This window comes from Pteropus alecto, unplaced genomic scaffold (assembly GCF_000325575.1).
Source record: "Pteropus alecto unplaced genomic scaffold, ASM32557v1 scaffold95, whole genome shotgun sequence".
Lineage (NCBI taxonomy): Eukaryota > Metazoa > Chordata > Mammalia > Chiroptera > Pteropodidae > Pteropus > Pteropus alecto.
Window position 1 is genome coordinate 6,312,645 of NW_006441071.1, and position 25,820 is coordinate 6,338,464.

The following is a 25,820-nucleotide window of genomic DNA, read 5'->3' on the forward strand; positions in this document are numbered from 1 at the left end:
TCCAGCATTCAAGCCATTATTATTACACTTGGTCCTCACAGCAACCTTGCTGTTGCAAGTGTTATTATTCCTGTTTTTCTTAGATAGGAAAATTGAGGTTTAAAGATGTTAAGTGGCTTGTCCCAATTTCTACAGCTAATCAGAAAGTAAATTAGAACTGAGCTCTGCTCACCCTAAAAGTGCAGTTTTGTCTTACACACGTAACCAATTTCCTGGAAAAAGAGCGGAGGTAGAGAGATGCACAGTGACAGTCTGAAAGTCATCAAGCATTAATAATCTACCCCAGAAAAGCCACAGTGATGATCATTTTTTAAATGGCGGTGAAGCCTTATGTCGATGTCATGGTGATGACCCTAAATGCCGAATGGCAGCTCGGCTCTCATGTACACAATTCTGACGAGATTCCCTTTTCTCTCTTTTGGTTTACATTTCCCTAGACGGAAACACTGTAATGGAAAATGTTGCTATCTCTAACCAGAATGAAAATGTTCAAGACTCTATGTAAAGTTTATGAATTTAAACATGAAAGAAAGGCAAAAGCCAATATTACTGAACATTTGGTTTTGATAAAAGAAAATGTGGAAAATACAAACAAAGTACATATAGCTCTCTAGCCTTGGCACGTTTTCAGTGCAGGTCTTTGGGCTCAGAGTCAGAGCATTTTCACTCTGCACCAGATCAAAACACAAGTCTCTGGAGAAAGAGCTCTGTGTATTCAGCCCCAGAAAGGACAGAGCACGCAGCAGTAATTTCAGTCTGTCTACTAATGGAAGAAGGGCGCAGAAGGGGTAAAGGGACCAGTCTTGGTTGTCATTTTAAGCTGTAGGTCAGAAAGAGGAAGTAGGAGAATACTTTGATTTTGAATAAGTTAGGCCAGTTACACACAACTATATTCTCAAGTGTTGTATGTATATTCATTGAATTATTGAATGCATTTTTGATCTCTGGATATTTTGCTGAAGTTACTAGAGATATTACTGGAGACATATACTAAAGATACTAGAGATAGTAGACATATGGGAGGAGTGAAAACATCCGAATATTTTTTTTTAATTTATTGGGGTAACATTGGTTAATACAATTATATAATTTTCAGGTGTACGTTATAACTTGACATCTATATATTCTATTGTGTGAGTCCAGTTTCCTTCAGCTGCCATATATTTGATCTTCTTTACCCACTTCACCCTCCCCCTACTCCCCGTATATTTGACACCCTTTAACCTGTCTACCTCTTCCCTCCTCCCCCACCCCCTACTCTCTGGTAACCACTAGTCCATTGTCTATGTCCCTGAGTCTCTGTTTGTCCTGTTCATTTGTTGCTTTTAGGTTTATATCCCACATATAAGTGATATCTTATGATTTTCAACTTTTTTAGTCTGGTTTATTTCGCTTAGCATGATTATCTTGAGGTCCATCCACGTTGTCGCAAATGGCAATATTTCATCTCTTCTTATGGCTGAGTAATATTCCATTGTATATATGTACCACAGCTTCTTTAGCCAATCATCTATCATAGGACACTTCAGTTGCTTCCATGTCCTTGCCACTGTGAATAATGCTGCTGTGAACGTCGGTGTGCAAATATCTTTTTTGGATATGGGTTTTCAAGCCTTTGGGGTAAATATCCAGTAGAGGGATTGCTGGATCATTTGGTAGATCAATTCTTAGTTTTTTGAGGAACCTCCATACTGTTTTCCATAGCGGCTGTACCAATTTGCAGTCCCACCAGCAGTGTGTGAGGGTTCCTTTTTCTCTGCATCCTCTCCAACATTTGTTATTACTTGTCCTGTTGATTATAGCTATTCTAAAAGGTGTGAGATGGTATCTCATTGTAGTTTTGATTTGCTTTATCCTAATAGCTAGCGATGTTGAGCATCTTTTCATATATTTGTTGTCCATTTCTATGTCCTCTAGGGAGAAATGTCTGTTTAGGTCCTCTGCCCATCTTTTGATTGGATTGTTTGTTTTTTTGTTGTTATTGAATCGTATGAGTTCTTTGTATATTTTGGATATTAGGCCCTTATCGGAGGCGTTGCTTACAAATATATTTTCCCATTGAGATTGTTTTCTCTTTACCTTGTTGACGATTTCTTTTGCTGAGCAGAAGCTTTTTAGTTTGATGTATTCCCCTTCATTTATTTTTGCTTTTACTTCCCTTGCCTCGGAGGTCAGATTCATTAAACTCTCTTTAAGTCAAAAACGTCTGAATATTTGATGGAGAATTTATTCCTATTGAAATTTGAAAATTTGCTTAAGAAAAGAGATTTCTAAAGTAGACTTTAGAACAGTTTAAATTGCTTTTCTAGCCCTTGAGTAGAAGGTGGCATTCAGAAATTATGGCCTCATACTTCACCATTTGGGTAAATTTAATCTGTTTTGAGTTTTCTGAGTGTTTATGTTTTTATTCCTCTAGGATCAAGGAGGTTTGGGCATTGCTATCAGTGAAGAAGATACACTCAACGGAGTCATCATAAAGAGTCTAACAGAGCATGGGGTAGCAGCCAGGGTGAGGCTTTACCTTTCTCACTGTCAAAGTGGTGAAGAAGAAAGTTACTTCTGCAAAGTCATTCAGAATCTTTCGTGTTTCCATTTAGGATGGACGGCTCAAAGTTGGAGATCAGATCTTGGCTGTAGATGATGAAGTTGTTGTCAGCTATCCTGTTGAAAAGGTACTTTTTCCAAAGAAATAAAATGGTACTGTGAATTCATCTTTGGCCATGGCCAAAGCATGGAGGTGGGGGTGGGGGATGGGGGGGGGAGGTGGAGGGTTAGTTGGTCATAGGGAATTAGAGCTATGTAACTATATTAGATAGATATCCTTAAGAAAGAGAAGAAATTATTCGTAAGTTCAATTTTTATTTTCTGTTTTCCAATCAAGGTAATGTTGAGTTGTTTTCTGTTTCCTGGTAAGTTTGGTATTCAGAGGGCATTTCTGATAAATATTTCCATTTTTCCTTAGAAAAATGAAACTTCTGAACAAAGGTCAACTTGGAATTAAGACCAAAGGAATATTTTTTATGAATGTTTGCTCCCATAAATATCTACTATGTATATTGCTTTGCAAACAGATTTTAGTACTCAGCCATTAAATATATACCTTTTATTGAGGTTAACAGTTATTTGTACCTGAATTTCCTCCTCCTCAAAAGTGATCGTAATACTTAGGTGTCTCACTTAAAGCCTTTCATATATAAATGCTAAATAAAAACAGTGTGTTTCTCTTGAGATTTGGTGTGCAAATGTTTCCATTTCTACACTGGCCATCAAGAAACTTAGGTCAGTTTTTTCATTCACTTTTAATAATTGTATTGGTTGGGTCCTTTAACTCTTATCTCTATGTTCTAACTTTCTCTTTGGATTGACTCTTCTGTTGAATAGTTTTCCTTATCCTGTTAACCAAAGTGTTTTCCATTTTATTAAAAGAGCGTAAGCTGCTTTCGATTTTCTGTAGAATCAGGAAATGGGTGAAAGATCACATATATCTTCTAAGTTTATAGGTATCCAGAAAAATGGGTGACACTAATTGGAAGTGTAAAAAGTTGAAAGCCCTATATTTATATAAGGAAAATTAAGATCAGAACTAGACTTATAGTAGAAATTAACTGCTGTCTTAATATCAGGCAACTGGAGAAAGTGGAAACTACAACCATTTTTTCTTGACCTCTCAAGGGCTGCCAGAGAAAGAATTTGCCTCTGATTCTTTTCTCAACCATAGACAGTTTTAGATTCTAACTATAAGAGTGACTTATTTGTATAAGTCTATTAATTTGCCTTTGAATTTTGTTTCCCCTTCACACCAACCCCTACAGTTCATTAGCCTTTTGAAAACAGCAAAGACGACAGTGAAACTTACCATTCATTCTGAGAATCCAGATTCCCAGGGTCTCGCTTCAGCAGCTGGTACAGCCAATGGAGAAAAAAAGAACAGCTCCCAGTCTCCAATGGTCCCACCACCTGGCTCCCCGGAACCGGAACCCATGCGAAGTAAGGGCTGATCTTGTTCAAGTCCTGCACGTCTGACACATGCAGACTCAGCAGCGGGTCTCTACTTAGGAGCCAGCTGCCTGCCTGGAGCTCACTGTTTGACAGGCGGTAGTTAGGGAACCCTTCGGTGAAAGAATGGTATAAAGAGAAAGCGTGCTATTAGGCAGATGATGTGAGTGCTATGGGTTAATCAGCCTTAGAGCCTTAGGAAATCCATCCACCTGCTCCAACCCTCAGCCTCTAGTCTTCTAAAACAAGGGAGTGGTACTCTGCTCTCCAGGGATCCCTTGCTGAGGGTACCTGTGATTCCAGGTGATGGGCTAAGGAATTGGAAACATCATTTTATACATTCCTTTTTATACTAAGCAAATCATTTAACTTCTCTAAGCCTCAGTGTTTGAAATGGATACACTGTAAATTGAATACAGTGTAAACACTTCACCAATGGAGTCAAGGGCGCATGGCACTCTACAAGAAACTCTTACAAATGCTAGTCATTGCCATTAGAATACATAGTTGATCCGAGTTCAGTCGTTTGGGTATAATAGTAAATCCTGTCAAAGTAAATGAAGTGGTCGTGTATGAATCATGGGATAGCACTTTCATGTATCATTAAAATGTCAGTCTAGTGTATTGAGACAAATTATTCCTTCAGGTTACTTTTTAAGAAAAATTAGACTGGTGTTTAATAAAACAGTAAATTTTAAGCTTTGGAGCATTAAAAAGTACTTAGACACATTGGCTTTTCCACAGTTGGGGGAAAAAAATCTCTTTTGACCTCCAAACTGCAGCATTCAGTTCTTTTGACAGGTTTTTAAGGAAATAGCAGTTTAAAACATTTGTAATATAGTTGGACAAAAAAAGTCTTAAAGTAATACATATTTGAGGAAAATGTTTCTTTATTTAGAAAGACTGGGTAGTTCACTGAATTGTTAAAACATTTTATGCAAATTTTCTCACTTTTCAATTTTATGTTGATCCCTAAATAGTATTGTCTATAAAAATGTGAAATGCTAAATGAAAACATAACATAAAAGAAAATATCATACACCTGCTCTTACCATTTCAGGAGCAAGAAAATAGTCTGTCTCTGATTTCCTAAAAAGAGAGCATCTTGTCTAAAGCTACTTTACCAAGTTTCCCAGCTTTCTCAGAATATGCAATTTGCTGTATGCTCTTTGGTATATCATAAAACATACAATATGAAGACTATAATAAAGCAAGATGTGAATTTATATTCACCTTATTTTCTCGTAATCTACTATTATCTATTCAATTCTGAGCATATATGTACCATTATATGGTATCTGAATTTATAAAACATCAAGTGAAACACAAGGAAAGAAACCTCAAATTAGTTTCACTTGACGTTTTATAAACTCAGATATTTTGTCTAGTTGCATAATGATCAGATTTGATTACATAAGAAGATATGCTTCAGGATAAGAAGAAAAGGAAAACCAAAACTAAAACATAAAAAGCCCCGAGAGGCAGGCACCATGACCAAAATTGTAGATGTTCTTTGTGTTTTATGATCTTTGCCGAATATGTTTTAGGTCTTGCCACATACTTCAGTTCTGAGCTTTACAAATCATGATTTCATAAGTTTGGCTCCAGTAGAATGTAGAATATCAAAGCGAAATTAGAGGTTGAGTTCAACTCTTCGTTCTCATTCCTTTATACCTATTATCTTAGCAACTTAAAAATATACTGAATGTTGCAGAAAATAATTTAATGGTAATTTTATGCCCACCCCCCTAAATTAACAATGATGATTTAATCATATTTGTTTGCTAGTTTAAAATATAACTAAAAGATTAAGGTAAACTTGAAGTCTTCTTTGTCCCCAATCATGGGCCCATTTCTCTGATTCACCTCTCAAAGGCAACCAGTATGATGAGTTTAATGTATATGACTTCTAATCAGTTTTTATTTGTGTTTCATTTCTTTTCTAACATATTTTTAGGTACAAGCAGGTCGTCAACACCAGCAATCTTTGCTTCTGATCCTGCAACCTGTCCCATTATCCCAGGCTGTGAAACAACAATCGAAATTTCCAAAGGGCGAACAGGGCTGGGCCTGAGCATCGTTGGAGGGTCTGACACACTGCTGGTGAGGACAGACCCAGAGATGCTTCAGACACAAGCCATCCCTTCACTGAGCCCTGAGAGATCCTTATTGGAGAGACTTCTGTCAGTTTTATTAAATGAAATATAAAGGCTTAGAAATCTGTTATTCATGTTATTTTGATTTGTAGGGAAGATATTTAATTGGGTACTAGGATTTTTATTTTGAGTAAGCTAGTACTGACTCAGTAAGATTCTGTTACACTTGTGATTGTGTAACCATTAGGTTCAGAATATTTCTGTCAGTTCACCAGATCTTGCCATATTTCAGTTTCCTTTTTACTGACTGAATATGGTTAGGTTAGATCCATATTGAGAGGAGTCTGAAAAATTGGATAATTTATAGGCAAAATTTTCTAAATGCCAAAAATACTTTTAAAATCTAATCATTTCATATATGCATAGGAAAGGTGATGTCTCTCTATTATGTATGTATGTGAGATTTATATGTTTTATAATTTTTAAGCTTTCTTATCATTAGAAGTGTGAGCTTCTTAGAGCTTTTAACAGAAATTATGTTGTTTCACTTTTCTTTGAATTTTGATATGTGACTCACATGGATCCAGTGAGTGTGTAAGCCTTATCACTGTCTATAAAAATGCATGTGTTTTGACTCCATTTGAGCTCACTATTCCTAGGGAAAATGGGATAAAGCATGGGTATGTTTTGTCTGGGTCCTTAGGGTGCCATTATTATTCACGAAGTTTATGAAGAAGGAGCAGCATGTAAAGATGGAAGACTCTGGGCTGGAGATCAGATTTTAGAGGTATAGAATGATATGTATTCGACCTTTACAGTTAACAAAGAAAAGGCTACTCTGGGGAGGGTGGTCTTGGTGTGTTTGTTTTTTTCCTTCCTCCCTTCCACCCTTCTCATCCCCTCTCCCTCCCATACTTCCTCAGTGTCCTTAACTCACCTGGTTCCTCACAGTCCATGTCCCACTTCTGTACAGGTAAATGGAATTGACTTGAGAAAGGCCACACACGATGAAGCAATAAATGTCCTGAGACAAACACCACAGAGAGTGCGCCTGACACTCTACAGAGATGAGACCCCATACAAAGAGGAGGACGTGTATGATACCCTCACCATTGAGCTGCAGAAGAAGCCGGGAAAAGGCCTGGGATTGAGTATTGTTGGTAAAAGGTAAGACTGAAGAGGGCAAACCCAATGACCTTTTGGAATGATTGAATTTAAATTCTTTTAAAAGTACTAGCAGTAGTAGTACTAGCAGAAAACTTAGTTTGGTAAATGAGAATTAAATATATTCTTGTGACAAAGGAATCTAAATGCTAATGAGTGACAGAAACGTATTGTTGGGGAATCCATGAAATCAAAAAGAAAGCGACCAAGTGACCCTATTTAAGGAAAGTAGACCAGAAAAACTTATTTAAAAAGAGGTACCCGTTTTAAAAAAAAAATAAAGAGGTACCTGAGCTGGAGCTAAAAATGACAAATGATCGTTGATCTATTAAAGGGGATGAAGATATTCTAGGGAGAAAGATCAGCATGAACAAAAGCATGCCATAAAACAGAACAGAAAGCATAAAGTAAGAGGCTGGGGTGGTGGGTTGGTGAATATGCATAAATTCAGTACTTCATTTATTAAATATATATAAGTAATATTAACAAATATATAATCCAGTAAGTTCCATCACCTTCATTCTAAAGATGGGAAAGCAGAGGATCAGATCATAAAATGGCTTCTTCGAGATCACAACGTTGGCAAGAAAAGCGATGCAATTCAGTTTCACTACACATTTCTATTTACAGTTACCTTTGTATCTTAACAAGAAGTTGTTGGTTTATTTATGATTTTGTGGATTAAAGAAAGAGTGGAATAAGATTAGTATTTGTTCATTTTGCATGAATCTATCTTGTATGAAATAATGATTTAAAATAAAAGACATCACAACAGTGATACTTAAGTTTCAGGTAACAAATGGTTTTAGCTTGAGATACACATTTGTTATTAATTTTCAATAATGTTAATGATGTTGGTGATAAGATCAATAGCTATTTAAGCCTTCTTCATGGTATAAAAAGAACAATAGACTTAGCACGCAAGGACTGACTCGTAAGTCCCATTTTTGCCATTTCAGTAGCTGCGTGACCCATAAAATGAATATGATAGTAGCCACTTCTGCTCACAGTATCCGATCGTTGAATAAATATGTTATGGAATATTATAAGCCATACACTATTATTTATCACAAAGATTAATTCTAATGTTGCCCCAGTGTTGCTCTGAAAACAAAATTTTAAAGTCATAGAAACAGAAGTAAAAAATTTCACTTAAGAAATGTAAGCTTTTTATTAAATAAGCATTGCATTACAGTTGAGAAAAATAATGTTGAAATTCAAACTTATGTTTGCAGAAATGACACTGGGGTTTTTGTGTCAGACATCGTCAAAGGAGGAATTGCAGATGCTGATGGAAGACTGATGCAGGGAGACCAGATATTAATAGTGAATGGAGAAGACGTCCGGAATGCCACCCAGGAAGCTGTTGCTGCTTTGCTAAAGGTAAAAATCAAATGCCAAATTAATAGTGTGCCAGAAAATAGAAAAAAGAGAATTTAACATCGAGCTACCACAGTGAAATAAGTACTGACTTCACTTAAAACGTTTTCTCAAATAAGATATAAGTAGGCAACCTATTTCAGTAGGAAATAATCCTCAATACACAAAACACTTCATGCACATAAGGTTCATTGCAGTGTTATTTGTAATAGTAGGAAAACTGGAAGCAATACAGTTGACATAACTATACATACTTTGGTATATAGCAAAGGTCATGGCAAACATATCTGTCTGTAATGATGTTCAGGATAACTAATATGAAAAAACTTGTGGAGAATATGAGACAATTGTATCTACAGCGTAGAAACAATTGTATAAAATTTTATAGTAAGTCTTTTAACAAAAATGATGAGATAATTATTGGAACTATGGAATCCTTTGTTTTCCTTCTTTATTTTCAAAATATTTTTGAGGATAAGTTGCTTTTATAGCAGCAAAATTAACAATAATTTTTATAATAATAGATACTCGAAGTTTGAAAGACATTTTATAGGTAGATGAAAGAGACATAACTTTACACAGTGAATAATTAATGTATGGAATTTGTTAACCGCTGCAGTTCTGTAAGCTGGAAGTATAAATAGATTCAAGAAGGGTTTGATAAGTTCCTGTTTCCCCAAAAGAAACAAAAAAACAACTTATAGATATTGCAGGTAATGTTTGACCGTTCAGAATTTGATTCATGATCAACGTGTTTAAGAGTAATATATCTCTTGAAACCTCTATCAGAAGCAACATGATAATATCAGTGCCAATATTTATATAAATGCTACTTTGTGCTAGACACTCATAAGCATTATACGTGAACTGTCTTATCACAACAACCTATAAGGGTCTCTATTTTACAAATACAGAGTAAAAGTCTTATCAAGGTAGACGTCTACCGAGGTCACACAGCTAGTTTATCACATAGTCTGATTTAAACCAGTATGTCTAACTGCAAAAACCAATATCTCAAATACTTTTTTGTGCTACTTCCACGTGAGACTATACAGCATTTCTTGCATGCCTGTAATGTAGTAATGCCTTTCCCGCAAAGGGCCAAAGGGAAATTGTCTTCAGTTCTTTTGTGTTTATAGCAATATGGCTTATTTAAGTATTATATAATAGGTTTATTCAGGTACAGTGAAACAACAGTTTACCCAGTTATCTGAGTTCCTCCGCCATTAATGGCAAAACAAGTTGTTTTATTGTTTTTGTTTCGTTTTTTAAAATCTGAACTATTTAGTTCATTTGGCCTATCTAAATCAGTGTTTTTCCTGAGATAATTCTCAATTCTGAATTTCTCAGTACCTTAACAGAAAAAGTCTCCATGTAAATGTATGAGCTCAGTAGACAGACACTTGCTGGTGTTGCTTCTGCTGCTAGTCTTAATGTTTTAGAAAAGCATCTTTCTACAAAGCATTAGAGCTATCCTTGCCTATGGAAATTCCAAAAGGAATATGCCTTTCAAAAACTGTTTCGAAGAGTAAAATGTACTCGTAAAGATGACCGTAGCATCTTATTTAAACACTTCCATAAAGCAACCGGTTGCCTTTCCAGTGTTCCCTAGGTACAGTGACTTTGGAAGTTGGAAGAATCAAAGCTGGTCCATTCCATTCAGAGAGAAGGCCTTCTCAAAGCAGCCAGGTAGGTAGCTATGGGATTCATCAGAGTGATGCAGTCCACATTCCAAAAGGAGCTCAAAGATGTCCCTGACTGTGAGTCTGTCCAGAGTCTGTGAGTCATGGACACAGGCCTAGCCCTCTGGCAGCTTAACACAGTGGAGTGCAGAGTTTGATATAGAGAAGAGCAAGAGCTGAAAGTGGACAGATAAACAAGGTATAGTTCTTGAGTAGTTTATAAGTATTCTAAGGAACTCAATTTCTTTTCTGACGTGATTCTTTTTTTTCATAATCTCGAAAGTTAATTAATATATAAAAGCCTACCAAGATAATATATTTTTAAACTATTTTATAACAGACATTTATCAATCAGTATTCAACTGAAAAAGTCTCATGTGGGTGAACTGTAGATGCTCACCACCAAGTATAAAAATGTGGTGTTATGTAGTTAAGTCATTTGACAAGGCCCTCCTCAGTCTTAATGGTCCAAGACCATTTTCATCAACCTGTCCTTAAAGAGCCCTTACTCACCCCTTAATGACCATCAGTTTCCTGTGGACTGGTCCTAAGTCTACCATTTTTTAAGTCCCCATCTATGTATAGCATCAACTTAAATTTAGAGAGGATTAGCTTAAATGAGATTATGAAAGTCCACTAAAATTTTAGATACTCTAGGGTTGGAATCAATTTCATCCATCCTTTTAGCTTCGATTTATTTAGGTTACTAGGCAAATTCTTCCTTCAAAAGAAAAATAAATTAGTAGAAACTGTTTAAATTGCCCATTAAATTATCAAGTGCAATGTTACTTAACAGGTAGTTCTCTCTGGATGCATTAAAATAATTAAATTCTGAAATAAGGGGCTATCCTTACTTCCAAAACTTTCTAATGTCATTGTTTTGTATTTGTAGATGAGTGAAGGCAGCCTGTCATCATTCACTTTTCCACTTTCTGGATCCAGTACATCTGAGTCACTGGAAAGTAGCTCAAAGAAGAATGCATGTAAGAATAGTTTGATATTTTAAGAATGATTTACTGTTTTGAATTTTGGCCATTTTAATTTAGCTCTGAGCTGTCTTTCTCCCAAATCATTTCATATCTTAATACAGGTGCAAAGATGTGTGTTGGCAAAAATTCTGAATAATGTGAAGCTGTGCCTATGACAGCTTTTCCCATTTGATGTTTACCCTACAAGACATACTAAACATTAGAATCGGGAGTCTGTAATTTTTTTCTTACTAAGCCTTTTGGTGTATTTGATTTTTATCTCCTTTCTCTGTTTAATATAACACCAATAAACCAGAAGATGCCATTAAGTGAAGCCTTCTTTTTCCATAAAGATTGCAAAAATTTTGATTGAGAAAATTAATATGATCTTCCTGTGTTATAATTACATGAAATCATGATGCAGAGGGTTTTTTTGGCTTGGAGCATTGGTTGAAAGTTGTTCAAATTGAAGAAACTAACCATATGGCATTCTCTGTTTGAAATTTGACTAATATTCTAGAAATTTAGGTGCTTAAGACCATGAATTCTTTTTAATGCACTCATGACTTTATTCCTCTCAGCTGCACACATGTGTCTTTATATCCAAAGCACATTCTGTCCTCGATTCATTCAAAGTGGATTATACAGTTATATAATCAGTGTTTAAAACAAGAAGGAAGAAATGAATGGTATGTGTGTTTTGTTCAGCTGAAGAAATAAAGAGTTCTTATATAAGAGATTTAATCATGTGTACTGACAATTTTGAGAATGCTTTCAAAAAAAATTAGGATATCCCATTTAGTCCCATCTAGCTCCAGACATTGACTTAAATTTAAATGAACATAAAAAATGCTTTAATAACCATATTTTATCTTTTTCACTTTTATAGTGGCATCTGAAATACAGGGATTAAGAACAGTTGAAATAAAAAAGGTAACTTGGGGGAAAGAAAAGAATGCAAACTATTGACTTGAGGCATCTGCATATATATTTTCCTGTTAGTTGTCTTACCTTTTTATGGTACCGTGTGAAAAATAATATATTATACACAGTAGAAATAGTACAATGCAGTCCCTGCTGAATTTCCTGATCATAGTACCTTGTTTGAAAAATCATTTTTGGCATATTCTGTGTTGCCAAAAATGGCATCAATTCAGCCCCACACAGAATAATGCCCAAACTCTCACTTCTCATAATATTAAGTAAGACTTTGCGTTCAACAGATCTTTTCAGTTCTCCTAGAACAAATTCCCCTGACTGCTGTGCATAAGAGAAAAATAAAAGCAGCTACAATTTATTGAGCCTTTACTATGTGCTGAATGCTCTTGTAGATACTCTGTGCCATCACCATCTCATTTAATGTTCACTGTTGTCCTTGGTGAACGGCACTGTAATCTCCTCTTTGTCAGTGAAGATCTAGGGATGCATTGAGAGACGTGGACTTGTTCCAGGTCCTAGCGTTTGTGTGTGTGAGTTCCTGGCTTTGAACACAGGTCTCTCTGACTCCAGAAACTGTGCCCTTTCACTTCATCACTGCCTGCTCTTCATCCATCCTACAACATGATTTTCAATTAACCATATTTTGATTTCTTTTACTTCCTAAATAGATGGTTATTTTCCTAAATCACACTAAGGACCTGTGTCAAATAAAGCAATGCAGTTTTCTTGAGCTTCATTTTTCACTCTCATACCTAGAGGATCAGATTAAACTATAAAAATATTGTGCCAATGAAACCAAGTCAATTAAAAATATCACATTGACCAAAATATTCTCTCTCTTCCATTACAGGGGCCTGCTGACTCACTGGGAATCAGCATTGCTGGAGGAGTGGGCAGCCCACTTGGGGATGTTCCTATATTTATTGCAATGATGCACCCAAATGGAGTTGCAGCTCAGACCCAGAAACTCAGAGTAGGTTTTACTAACAGCTCTAGTAGCCCTAGCAAATCTGGCAGAAGTTTTGATAGACCCTTTGAATTCGGTCACCTGTCACAGGTCGTTTTAAATGTATCTGCTCTTGAATCAGCAAATCCAACCATGGCAGGGCTTACTTTGCTTAAAAGGTGAAGGAAATTGAGAGAGAAGAATTTTTTCTATTATGTGCAAATTTGCAAGTAAATGAAATGGGAAGACTTACTGTTGTTTCTTAATATTTTTTACTTGTTTGAAACTCTATGGAAGAAGTTCACAGAAAAGAGTGTTTCAGAACACCAGTATGAGGTGAAAGTTCTAAAATCTGTGTGGCCTCGTGTCAAAAGGATCTCTGAAATATAACCACCCCTTAGTGTAAATTGTCTCTAAATTGGGAATGGTTCAGTCTCCTTTGATATCGAAATTTATGACCAGCACTCAAAAGTTGATTGTTACACATAGCACAGGGGTCAGAAATTTTTTTCTGTGATGGACAAAATGTGCATTTTTTAAACTTTGTGGGACATACAGATTTCCGTTACAACTACTCAGTTCTGCTCCATGAAAGCACCCAAATGAGCATGGCTGTTTTCCAAGCAGATTTCATTAACAAGAACAAGCAGTGGGCCAGACGTGGCTTTTGGGCAGCAGTTTGCACACCCCTGCCTCAAAGTCACATCTAATGTATATAATAATAACGTCCAGAGAAACTCTTGTTTCCAAATGACATCAGATATTTTATTCTCTTAATAGGAAGCCATGTCTTACCAAAGAGAAATGAAGGGAAGAATGATTTCCCCTCTCCCCCAGAGACTGTGGAGTCAGTCATCATGTGCAGCTTCTTTTTGTGCTTGCTGCTCCTTGGAATTAGTCATCCCCTTGGGTATATTTCCATTGCTGATAACAGCATGTATGTGATGTGCAAGGTAGAGAAAGAAATGATTGTGCAGGTCTCAGTGTCACTCTCTCCATGGCTGCTTTAGCAGATGGCTCTTCTTTTCCCTTGCAGGTTGGGGACAGGATTGTTACTATTTGTGGCACATCCACTGAGGGGATGACTCACACCCAAGCAGTTAACTTACTAAAAAATGCCTCCGGTTCCATTGAAATGCAGGTAAGGTTTTTATTCTAAGCACTATTCAGAATATAGGTAGCTTGAGGACACATGAGATTTGCTGTTAAAGCAATAAAAATGCTTATATCTCCTGCTATTATTTTATTTAATATTCCCCTTATGCATAAATGATTACATTGAGAGTTCTAAGAAAGTATTTAGGAAACACGTTCTGTCTGGTTTATCTTGATACATTTATCATTTCACACTTTATATCTAAGGGGGGGAAAATACAAGGTCTTAGCAGTAAATGATCAGTTGCTAGAATTTTAAGTGGTGTGAGTGGCGTGTATTCTAAAGACCTTTAAAAATTAATTGCATAGGAGACCATGTTTGAAAAGCATCAAAGAACTTGGTAGAATGAATTAGTAGAGTATTTTTTATTGTCAGTTGAAGAGGCCTGTGGACCATGTGAAATTTCTTTCTCTTTGGCTGTATATTATGTTAACGGAAATGATTAAGTGGACAATAATAAAATACATGTCTTAATCCAAATACTCTTTTCGAAGAAAAATTACTGATGTCTTCCTAGCCACGTGACCATATGTTTTTTCTCTTTATATTTCTCCTATACACAGGTGGTTGCTGGAGGAGATGTGAGTGTGGTCACAGGTCATCAGCAAGAGCCTGCCAATTCCAGTCTTTCTTTTACTGGGTTGACATCAAGCAGTATATTTCAAGATGATTTAGGGTGAGCTCATATATTATGGTTTGTATGTTCCTACCACTCACATAAAGGTGAAATAATAGGAGATGAGGTATGAAATATGAAAACCAAGTGTTTTTAAACTGTTAAATAATTACGGCATGGATTTAGTTTATTAACGATAGAGAGAAAGGCATGCCACCACCCATCCCACATTTTCAGCTCAGGTTTTCGAGGGTACATTCATTATAGCCTTGATGTCACTACCGTATGTGACAAGGAGCAAGTAAGATCTGTCCTTTTAAAAAGTTCACCATTGCCTACTCATTTAATAAATCATCTTTTAGATTAAAAAAAATCACAGTTATCTAATATTTGAGTACAGAAGAATTAGAACATAAAAGAAGGAGAAGATAGCATATTAGAATTTTTAAATAATTTGATGCACATTTTACATTATTTATAATCGATTTTTCTCTCTGAACTCGGGAATACTGATGTTTATGACTTATTCCATGACGGTCCTTTGCACTTTAGCCCTCTCACGTTAAATAAACTGGGAAAAGAATAAGCTTCTCCATGTAACGAGAACATCCTGTGAATATGTTAGTTTAAGTAAACTGTAAATGAATAATAGAATTAAGATGTTAAATAGAATTTTATTAGATTTCTTAAATTTAAAATACTGATCACAGCATACACTGACTGACTTGTCAAGCATCCCCAAATTACCCGTCATTAACTCACTGTCAGTAACACAGAGAATGATACTAGTTCTAGGTGAATGTCAGATAATTCATAACTTACCGATTCACAGTATCTATTTTTTTTTTACATCCCCAAACTCTTTTTTCCTTCTTTTTACTGTAGACCTCCTCAATGCAAGTCTATTACATTAGACCGAGGACCAGATGGCTTAGGCTTCAGTATAGTAGGAGGATACGGCAGCCCTCATGGAGACTTACCCATTTATGTTAAAACAGTATTTGCAAAGGTAAGCTTGCAGATTTTATCCACCCTCCCCTCTAAACATTCATTAACAGTGGTCAGCAGCTGGCTTATTAGTTTGTGGCCTGAGGTAACGCCAAATGGTTAACAGTTGATCGTTTTCTTTTGGAACTCCCTACAGGAACGTCATTAAATATTTTTGTCCAGTTTGAGGTTTAGTTATGTTTAAAGGAAAATAGGCTCAAATTGAAATTCCATAGGAATTTTTGACCATATACATGAAAATATTAATGAACTTTAGACAGTAACACCTGATTTTTTTTTTCCTTTGAAAACAAGTTGCATATGATTGAATGTCTTTTGAAAATGGAACATTTTAAATACTTATGCTGTAAAGTGCTGGCATTTCTTTTTCTTTGCATTTTTTTGTTGTTACGAAATATAAAACAGGCACAGAAAAGTATATAAGTAGATTTGCAGATTAACTAATAGGGCATTTATTTTGCAGTTTAATTTCATTAAATAATATAGAAAAATAATAACTAAAAATTTTTGAAGAGTATCTAGAAGCTCTGTTACCTACAATAAGTCAGCATTTGCAACCAGAGCATTCAATAAAGAAAGGAAAACCATTTAGTATATAGTTGTAATTATGTAATAACATGTTCTATGTTAAGATTGTTTAGAATAAGAATAAAGTTATTACAACATTGATGAAGCTATTAAAATATTTTAAACCCAAATAATTATTGTTAATATATAGTTAAGACATTTTTTAGGAGCTACAAAATTGGACAAAATTTTCTACAAGAGAAAATCTAGGATCTCAAAGTTTTACAGTGCAGAGGAACAAAACATATCAAACGTATTAAAAGATTTGATGCAAGGGCTTGAGATTAGTGCAGTGGTCCTATAAAGTGCCTACGAATGGAGATTTTGTTCTATTATTTTGTAAAATATATTTTTTTAACCAATTTAAAGTGCTATAGCTACAGCAGTCAAACAATAGGCTTAATTAATGAGACTTTTAAAAGCCATCGGTGTGTCCAAAAATACAAACAGCATTTTCCAGTGAATAGAAGAATCATGCAGTCCTTTTCCTCAGCCTTGGAACAACTTATTTAAGGCATGCTAGTTAGAACATATTTTAAGAATTTCATCATTATGGATTCCTCATTAACTTTTCCATATTTTAATCTTATATTTAATTGCATAATTGCCTGCCATAAACATGCCTTATGATAGGGTTCTTTTTTAGACAGCGATGTCTGCATTTTATCTTAATCATTTAGGGCCCATAAAAAATATGAAGAGCCCCTCTACCTTTGGGAAGTAAAAAACCAACAAGCTTGAGCTGCCTTTATTAAATCACAGAAAGAATTAGAATTAAAATTAGCAGGACTTGTGCCATGTTCTGCTCTTATCAACATGCATGTGGGCTTTATGCTTCTGCATACCTTTGGGTTTCATGCTTTTCATGCCATTCTCCTATAAAACCACTTTTGTTTCTAGCTAATCTTTTGTTTTCTTTCTGTAGGTCATCTTTGTAGGATAAAACATCCTGGACTCTATGAAATCATTCCTACTAGGCAAACTCCCAAATATTCTCTATTAATTTGAGTTCCTACCTGCTGTGTTGAACAGACAAAAAAAAAAAAAAAATCCAACTAATCTATTGACTGCTAAATTCTCAAATAAGAATTTCAGTGCTAAAACCATTTAGGAGCAATGCCTCCTTTGTATATGTTCATTATTGTTTAATGGCTGTGGAGCACCCATGGAGCAATGAGAGTAATGTGTGTGTACATGCAGAGCAGTTTAAATTCTTATTTAGATCTTTTTCTGTTGTGTAGCATTTTTTGGAAGCAGCATTTTTTGAGAAGTAAACAAGCCTACTTTATAATTGCAGGGAGCTGCCTCTGAAGATGGGCGTCTAAAAAGGGGTGATCAGATCATCGCTGTCAATGGGCAGAGTCTAGAAGGGCTAACCCATGAAGAAGCCGTTGCCATCCTTAAGCGGACAAAAGGCACTGTCACTCTGATGATTCTCTCCTGAAGCGGCTGCCAGAATTGAGCCAACTCAACCCCTCACTGTACAAAGAATGAACTGGTCTTGTGGATGACTTTCCCATTCTGTGTTCTTCATGCTCTTCAAACTGTGGGGGAAAAATACCATTTTAAGTTTGTTTCTCTCCTATGGAAATGATTTTCTTACAGCCTAGCATCATTTTTTCCTTTCTTCTTGCATATCATGAACATAAACTCAGAGGTTTATGCATAGTTAAATCCAGTCTTTCTTCATGAAGGTAGCTGGCATTTATAGTCACATGGGCAAAAATTACGATGTGCTAAACTGGTTAGTAGACTAAGAAAAATTAATTCTAAAGCTACCCTAAGAGAAATGGCTTCAGTACATTGGGGTGAAAAATGAAAATATAAAGAAGAAAATTGAGTTTTATAAAAATGCCTCATTTTCTCAATCCATCCACTCTCCTTATTTCTAACTAAAAAAAAAAAAAAAAAAAATCCTAATAAAAGTCTTTTAAAGAACTCAGTATTTAAAAATTTTGAGTATTATAGAAAATCTCATCTCTCCACTTCTAATATATACTTACATATTTTCCTCTTAAAGTGGGTTTCTAAGATTGAGTAAAGAGTGAATATCTAAAGAAATGTCCCTAAGTTTGTAAAGAAAACATTTAATGCACATCTCGATGATTATTTTCATTTTCGACCTGTTATAAAAAAATTTCCATGTTTCTATAAGTAAAATGAAGATGTTACCCTCTATTGACTGTTGTTTCTCTAGAAAGCAGCCGAGCTAACTATGGAGGAACATAGAAGACATCTCGGAGTCTTTAGTGCTAGTTTTAACTGATGCAACACTAAAAATCTGTTAGCGCGCTGTGCAGTTGGTTTTCAGTTAGTATTAATCTTAATGACAGAGAAAAAAGCAATGTGTTAGTAATTATTTTGGTTGTATGCCATTAGAAAATTGATAGAAAATTAAGAGGATCAACATAACTTCACTTCATTGCCTTATATTAACATCTTATAATACAATAGTTTAAAACTAAGCGAAACAGATGGAGCTGTTTATTGAGACAACTGGTGAGGAATTATCATGTGTTCGTTCCCATTTTAGAGCGTGAAACTCCTACATTAGAATATATAAAGTCACTTTAAATATTATCTATATTTGTAACAGAAGTAGTGTACAGATATTTTATTACAGCACTTTTGTGTAAATGCAGAATTGAAGTGAATAAGAAGTTTCATGGTGCACGAATAAAGAAGCAGACGTATTTTTTTTTCTTTTTACTGGGGAAAAGCTTCATTATACTGTTCAAGATTTATAATTTAAAATTGTCTTATGTTTAACTGAACATATCATGTCTATAGATACAATTAGAGGAACTTTGGACATTACTATGTAAAGCTCAATATTATTTTTACATCCAGAATTTTTACTAACACTTAAGATTCATAGACTACTCATGGAGCAGAGACAGATAAACAAGGTTGTAGAAAGAGAAGTGTCCTGCTTGTATACGTTTTTCAGAGATGCAATTAATATAGTGACATTATGTTTTCTTTAGGATAAAGAGCTAAAGTGTGTTCAGATGGAAACATAATGAAAATTATATTAATAAACATGAAAAGTCTAATTTGAAAGCTGAGCGAAGAATTGGGGAACATTTGTTCTATTGGTTCTGTCCCTAATTAGCTAATGAACATATGCATTCCCTCTGGTTTGTCTCATCTACAAAATGATAGGTTATTTTATCTCAAAACCATTACCTAGTTCTAAAATGTAAGAATTCTGTGATTCTTAGTTACTTAAAATGAATGGACAAAACTACACATTGTGGCAATTCAAGAGATATTCTACTTAACCAATCATTGTAAACCCAAGTAATTGATGTAACAAAATTCATTTTAGTATCCCAGTGACACATCTAGCTTCTTAGTCATCACTTAATGGTCCTCCATCATGAAGGTATGCCAGGTAGGCTACTGGAAGCTGAGCCTACCCTCTTTTATGAGTTTTAATTAGCAAAGAATTTTATGGAGGACACTCTGTGGTAGATTCTAGCGGGGAGTTAATCAACCAAATTAAAGTTTGATTAAATACATGGGAATAACCCAAGGAGAACAGCTTGTTGGATATCTGTACAAGCCTGAAAAGCATCCCTCAAAATTCATGTCTACCAGGAACCTCAGAATGTGACCTTATTTGGCGATAAGGTCTTTGCAGATATAATAGTTAAATGGAGGTGAGGTCATACTGGATTATGGTGAGCCCTAAATCCTTCAAAGAAGGCCAAGTAAAGATGAGGACAAAACGGGCAAACAAAAAATCACCCCAAATCTTTTGAAACCACCAGAAGCTGGAAGAGGCAGGGAAGGATTTTTCCCTAAGGTCTTCAGAGGAATCTTGGCCCTGTTTGTACCTTTATTTCAGTATTCTGTCCCCCAGAACTATAAAAGAATAAATTTGTTGCTATAAACCATCTTGTTTACTGTATTTTATGAAGCCCTAAAAAACTAATACAGTATCATCTATTTTTAAATCCTTAGCTACTATTATTGTGTCTGGCTAATAGGAGAGGCTCTGTGCATATTGAATATATGAATGATTAACATAGGTAATGATTAATTTTATGGTGTTACTTGTTTCAGTTAGCTGCAGCCTTTGTGCTAAATGAAAAAAAGAAACAGTGGGAATGCTACTCGAGATGCAGAAACACTTAGGAAAGCTCCCCTCTGGATTGTTATTAATTAACAAAGTCAAAGCACATAAAAGGAAGGAAGGGAGGGGGAAAAAAGTTTGAAAGGAAAAGAATATAGATTCATCAGCATTGGAGGGAAGTGACAAAAACTTATGCTTCTTATTTTACTTTTTTTTTTTTTTGGAAATATAAGTGTTCTATGTGGTACAGGAACAAACTGAGTAAAGAGCTTGAATACTTGAATGTCATAGTGTTCATGCCATATACAACTCAAGACAGCGAACTGACCATAATAGGTTCAATATAATTGCTTGTGTAATGAAATCACACTGGAGAATACCACACATTTCTGGTGTCCTTTGTGACCCCTCCAACATGATGATGATGATGATGATGATGATGATGAAATAAAATTTTTAACTTCAGTTCTGACTGATACTTAACAGCAGGAGCATCAGTGAGGTGTGTAGCAAGTCAGTAGAATTCATACATCAAAGATTGAATTGGAAGCATAATAAGATTAAAATTCATGAAAGATAAGACAAGTAAAAGGACAGGTTTTTTTTTTGTTTTTAAGAATCTTAATAAAGCAATTTTTGATTGATGAAAGAAGCAAAGGAAGCTCTTCCCTGCTCTGAGATATACTGTACCTAGCTGCCTTAGATCTGGTCAGCTAGCTTACTGTCTGAGAATGAATGCCATACAGTGATTTAGAGCCTTTCTTCAGATCTCTTGTCAGTAAATAGAGAAGTTGAAAGGATGCCTGCAGGGAGACAGGAGTAAATAGGCTTTTTTTTTTTTTTTTTTTTTTGTCTAGGTGTGGGTATGTCAAAACTATCATCGCCTGCTTTCAGCAGCCCCAGTGTGGTGTTTCATGTCAGTGACGAGTATTCTAGAATGCATTTGATTTGTGCAAAGATATTCCTCAACTTTGTCTATTAGGAATGAATATTTAACTGTATTCCTTTCTAAAGGGAGTGTTTTGTCAGGCGGGATTGGCCTCTGTTACCTCAAGAGGAAAAAACATGTTGGCAGCAAGAAAATTTCTAAATGAAAATGCGTAAAATCTATAACAGATGTTCTTAAAGTGATATTTGTATACTTGACATTGCAGCTTCTTTTTCCCTTCACAATATAGGTATTCTATATTGTCCATTTTGATGTAAACTTGAAAATAATTGTATTATATTGTTTGTCTAAGAATTATACTTGTCAGTCAAGTACTGAAGTTCAGTAGTAGGCCCTTAAAAAGAATTCTGCCAGGGAGAAAAATCTGTGGCTGTGATCGCAGAGTTCTCTCTCTCAGAATGTTTCTTGACGTTTTCCAGAGTTACCATCGAAAAGCTGCTTTTTTGGCAGCTTTGAGAAGGAAGCTTCCACCTGTTCATTTAACACTGGACATTTTTTCAGAAGGTTGTGTCGTTTGCAAATACTTTGTGATCCTTTCTTCCTAGTTCTCTCACTCTCCTCCTTATGTGCCTATTTACAGAAACAAATACAGTTATTCTTGGAAAACAATACTTTTTTCTCTCATTATCGATGTACTAGGAATTAAGATATTTCACTGATTCTACCTTGAAATACTTGGCATATAAAGTTCCACTCCTCTAAAATTCATTAACCTAAAGGTACTTTTTTTCCATCTCCATTCAATAAACTTACAGATTTGCCTTGCTTTGGAAAATTAAATGAGGCAACTGTATATAAAGCATTGATACTAGGTATCGGATAAGCTATCAAGAAATGGTAGTAGTTGTATGTATCATATCCTGGAAGACATAATATAAACCAATAGTTTTATTCAATAGCCTTCAATTTTCATTTTTGTATGATCATGTTTTTTTCTTCTGAAGTTGGATGCAAATCAGCTTGTACCAAAATTTCAGTTGATTTGCATAGAACATTCACGATGTTTCCTATGTCCTCATATTATTCTACTATTATTTTAAAAAAAAAGACTAATTTTTAATTTAAATATGCTTAAAAGAATTACATCTTACTACTTTAAATGAAAAAAACAATATCACTTGCCATAAATATAAAGTAACGATGAGCAAAAGCCATGTTATTAAATTCTATCAAGATCCTATTGTCCAGCAAGGATCAGAACTTGAGGCCTGCTCTCTGTTAGAAAGGGAGAATGGCACATGTTAGAATGGTGCTAATGGTTCCGTGGAGGCTCTTCCCTCGACTTAAAGGAAATGAAATAAAATACCTTTTTCATTATGTGATTTAGAATGTTCTAGTGCCTTGTCAGTGCCACCTAAAAGGGATCTCATGATATACTCTCTTTTTGGAAAAACTCTGTTATACCAAAATCATAAAGGTTTTATTTATAGACTTTTTTTTTAAAATACGAAAGCATTGTTCTTAAAAGTGTCCTTAGTTAATGAGGTTGTTCTAGATTTTGTTTATAAGGCTTTCACTAAAACCAGAATTGGGTCATCATCTCCAACGCTTTAGTTTTGGCAATCTGAGTTCGAAATAAAGGACAAATGACATAAATTAATGGAGTAAAATTAATGTTGTGGTAATATTAAATAAAGCTAATGCCTCTTGCACCTGGAGGGCTATGCAGATGGTAGGCATACCTAATTATGCACCCTGCTGCCTTTCAGTGTACTGATAAAATTCTCTCAACAGAGAATAAAATATGTTCATTCACTGGCTCCAGATAAGTTTGCGTAAGGCAGCACAATACAAAAAAACAGCCTACCATACTTCCTTTCATGGAAGAAACCACAGTTCTATAAGTTAAATGAAATAATTAAATACCTGATTTTTAAAATAAGTCTGTTATAATTATGGTCCTTGTCTTTTCTGTATATATTAAAATATATGTTCCATTGCAAAAAGATTATTCTTACTTTTGAAGTACATAAGCTTACATTTTTACTTTTTAATTTTTTCACATTATTTAAAAAGATAAATTCACTAACAGAATCATAAATTAATTTGATTTCTCACTCTAGGTACAAACCGGATTGGCCAACTGCTCAGGTATTTTTAAATTTGTACAATTCTTTAAGAAGTAGCTGCTCTAGAAAACATGTTGCTATATTTAAGTGTATAGATAATAGGTTTTTGCTACAGATATCTTAGAGATGTCACTGAACTTTTTAAAATTTACTTTGAGTTCATTTAAGGGATGTGTATTCTGTTGCCATTGGATACCTATGCTGTTAAAAGCACAACCAGCAACTTCTAGTTTTAGCTTGAGAATGACTTTTTAAATGCTTTTATGATGTTTGCTATACACATCTTATTTTTCTTAGTTTTATGTTTGTTACTTACATTTTTAAAAACAGGACAAGTAAAATATTATTTTTCAGACATAGGTTTCAGCAAAATAGAAGTTCAGGTACCAGGTGTTCGTTTTATGATAAAGGATGCTGGTGCATTTTTTTTTTTTAAGTAATTTGTTTTAAAGGGTGAGGACCATCTAATTTTTTCATCTTTTACTGTTTAATCTCAGGGTTATTAAATAAATGGATTATATGTTTAAAATTTGTAATTTTCATTGCCATTTGGATAACTAAAACTATGGGAATTATTTTCATCCCATTCATCTACATTTATTTATAGGACTTGATTTATAGGACTTGATCTGTTCAGTAGTTGATTTTTTTCAAAAGCTTTTCCTTTCTGTGCATTACAGTATTTATGTAATGAAGTCATCAGTGTCTCAACACACTCTGACTACCATGCATGAATGTAAGGCATCTCCGCTAAATGTCTAATGCTGAAGGAACTCCAGACTTTTCTGAAACGTAGTGTGAAGAGCATGGGCTTCTGAATCTCAGGGCCCTGGGTTCATACCCTAGCTGGGCTCCTGACGAGAAGCCTCTCTGAGCCTCTGCCTCCTTGACTATAAAATGGGATTGAGAACATGCATCTTCTTCAAAGCTCTGTTGGCATCAAATGAGATGGAGTATCTGCACACGATGATACTTGATGAATATTGTTAATATTACTACAGTCACCATAACTCAAGGGCTGCACTGGTATGTATGGTAGAATTGTAGGGGTTATCTGGAGTAGAGTGTGCTGTCCCTAGTATTAACTTATATCCCGACTTTAAAAATAAACTTATAAATCGCTCTCTTTACTTTCCTCATTCTAGAGATTTCCTCCTAATTTCTACTAGAAAGGGAAGCAAAAGCAAAAATGATTCCCGGAGAACTGAGAACTGCAATCTCTGGTTAAAGAAGTGAATGTGCTACTCCTTAATTTTTAAAATGAGATATTTGGGAAGGGAGTTATTAAACCTAGTGAGAGGTTTTTATCATTAAGCCCCATCACTTACATAATAAGCCAAGTATCTAGTTTTAAAAATAAGTGGGAAATTGGACAGTATCATCACATATAATCTCTCTTCCCCACTCTTTTGTGTTAAATAAATTAGTATAAATAAATTTTATTTCCATCGTCCTTTTTTAGTACAATTCCTTTTTTTTATTTTATTTTATTATGATGACACTGGTTAAAATCTCATAAGTTCTAAGTGTAAAATTCAACAGTAAAACATACATATATTTCATTGTATGTTCACTGCTCATAGTTAGATTTCTTTCTGTCACCACATAGTTGACCCTTTTTACCCCATCTACCTCCCCACCCACCCTCTGGTAATCACTAGTCTATTGTCCATGTCCATAAGTCTCTGTTTGTCCTATAATTCCTTTTCAAATGGGAGGGAACAAAGAAGAAATTTGGTAAATTAAACAGTCTTTTAGAAGGAAGTTGATGAGATTAGACTGTCTGCCAGATGCTCCTTTCTCCCATAGTTATATTATTTCTCAAACAATTCATACTAAATAAGTTGAAGAAATGTAAGGTAGAGACTGTATGTACTACTAGTAGTTAATATTTTTAATTAAAAAAAAATTATTTTCCCTAAAGAGTCAAGGAAAGGGAATTTGCTTTTAAAGAGGACTTCTATCAAGTGATGATCACATTTGACTGTAAAATAAGCTTCAAGGTCCCCAAAGACCTGGCTCTGAAAGTTCATACAGTTGAAGATTTCACTTAGGGTGGGGAGAATAGAAATTTCTATTTGAGATACTGCATCATGCTTTTCTTCAGATGTAATGAAGGTGGTGGAGCTCTTTGAAATGGAAAGCAGACAACTAGAGCATGTAAGTCTAATTTGTAGGTTTGTATATTGGATGGGATAAGCTT

The 25,820-nt window shown here is 34.9% G+C and overlaps 1 protein-coding gene across 1 annotated transcript in view; it reads left to right on the forward strand.

Moving 5' to 3' along the window:
* The window catches only part of MPDZ (multiple PDZ domain crumbs cell polarity complex component), a 126,477-nt gene extending 106,057 nt beyond the window's left edge, over positions 1–20,420 (forward strand). Inside the window, 15 exon segments of the mRNA XM_006918360.3 lie at positions 2,417–2,509; positions 2,598–2,672; positions 3,813–3,987; positions 5,954–6,099; positions 6,796–6,879; positions 7,066–7,259; positions 8,492–8,639; positions 10,239–10,325; positions 11,211–11,301; positions 12,176–12,219; positions 13,076–13,198; positions 14,208–14,312; positions 14,891–15,003; positions 15,829–15,952; positions 17,816–20,420. Coding sequence (XP_006918422.1) covers positions 2,417–2,509; positions 2,598–2,672; positions 3,813–3,987; positions 5,954–6,099; positions 6,796–6,879; positions 7,066–7,259; positions 8,492–8,639; positions 10,239–10,325; positions 11,211–11,301; positions 12,176–12,219; positions 13,076–13,198; positions 14,208–14,312; positions 14,891–15,003; positions 15,829–15,952; positions 17,816–17,962 — 1,749 coding nt within the window. The 3' untranslated portion in view covers positions 17,963–20,420.
* Positions 20,421–25,820: the final 5,400 nt, after the last annotated feature.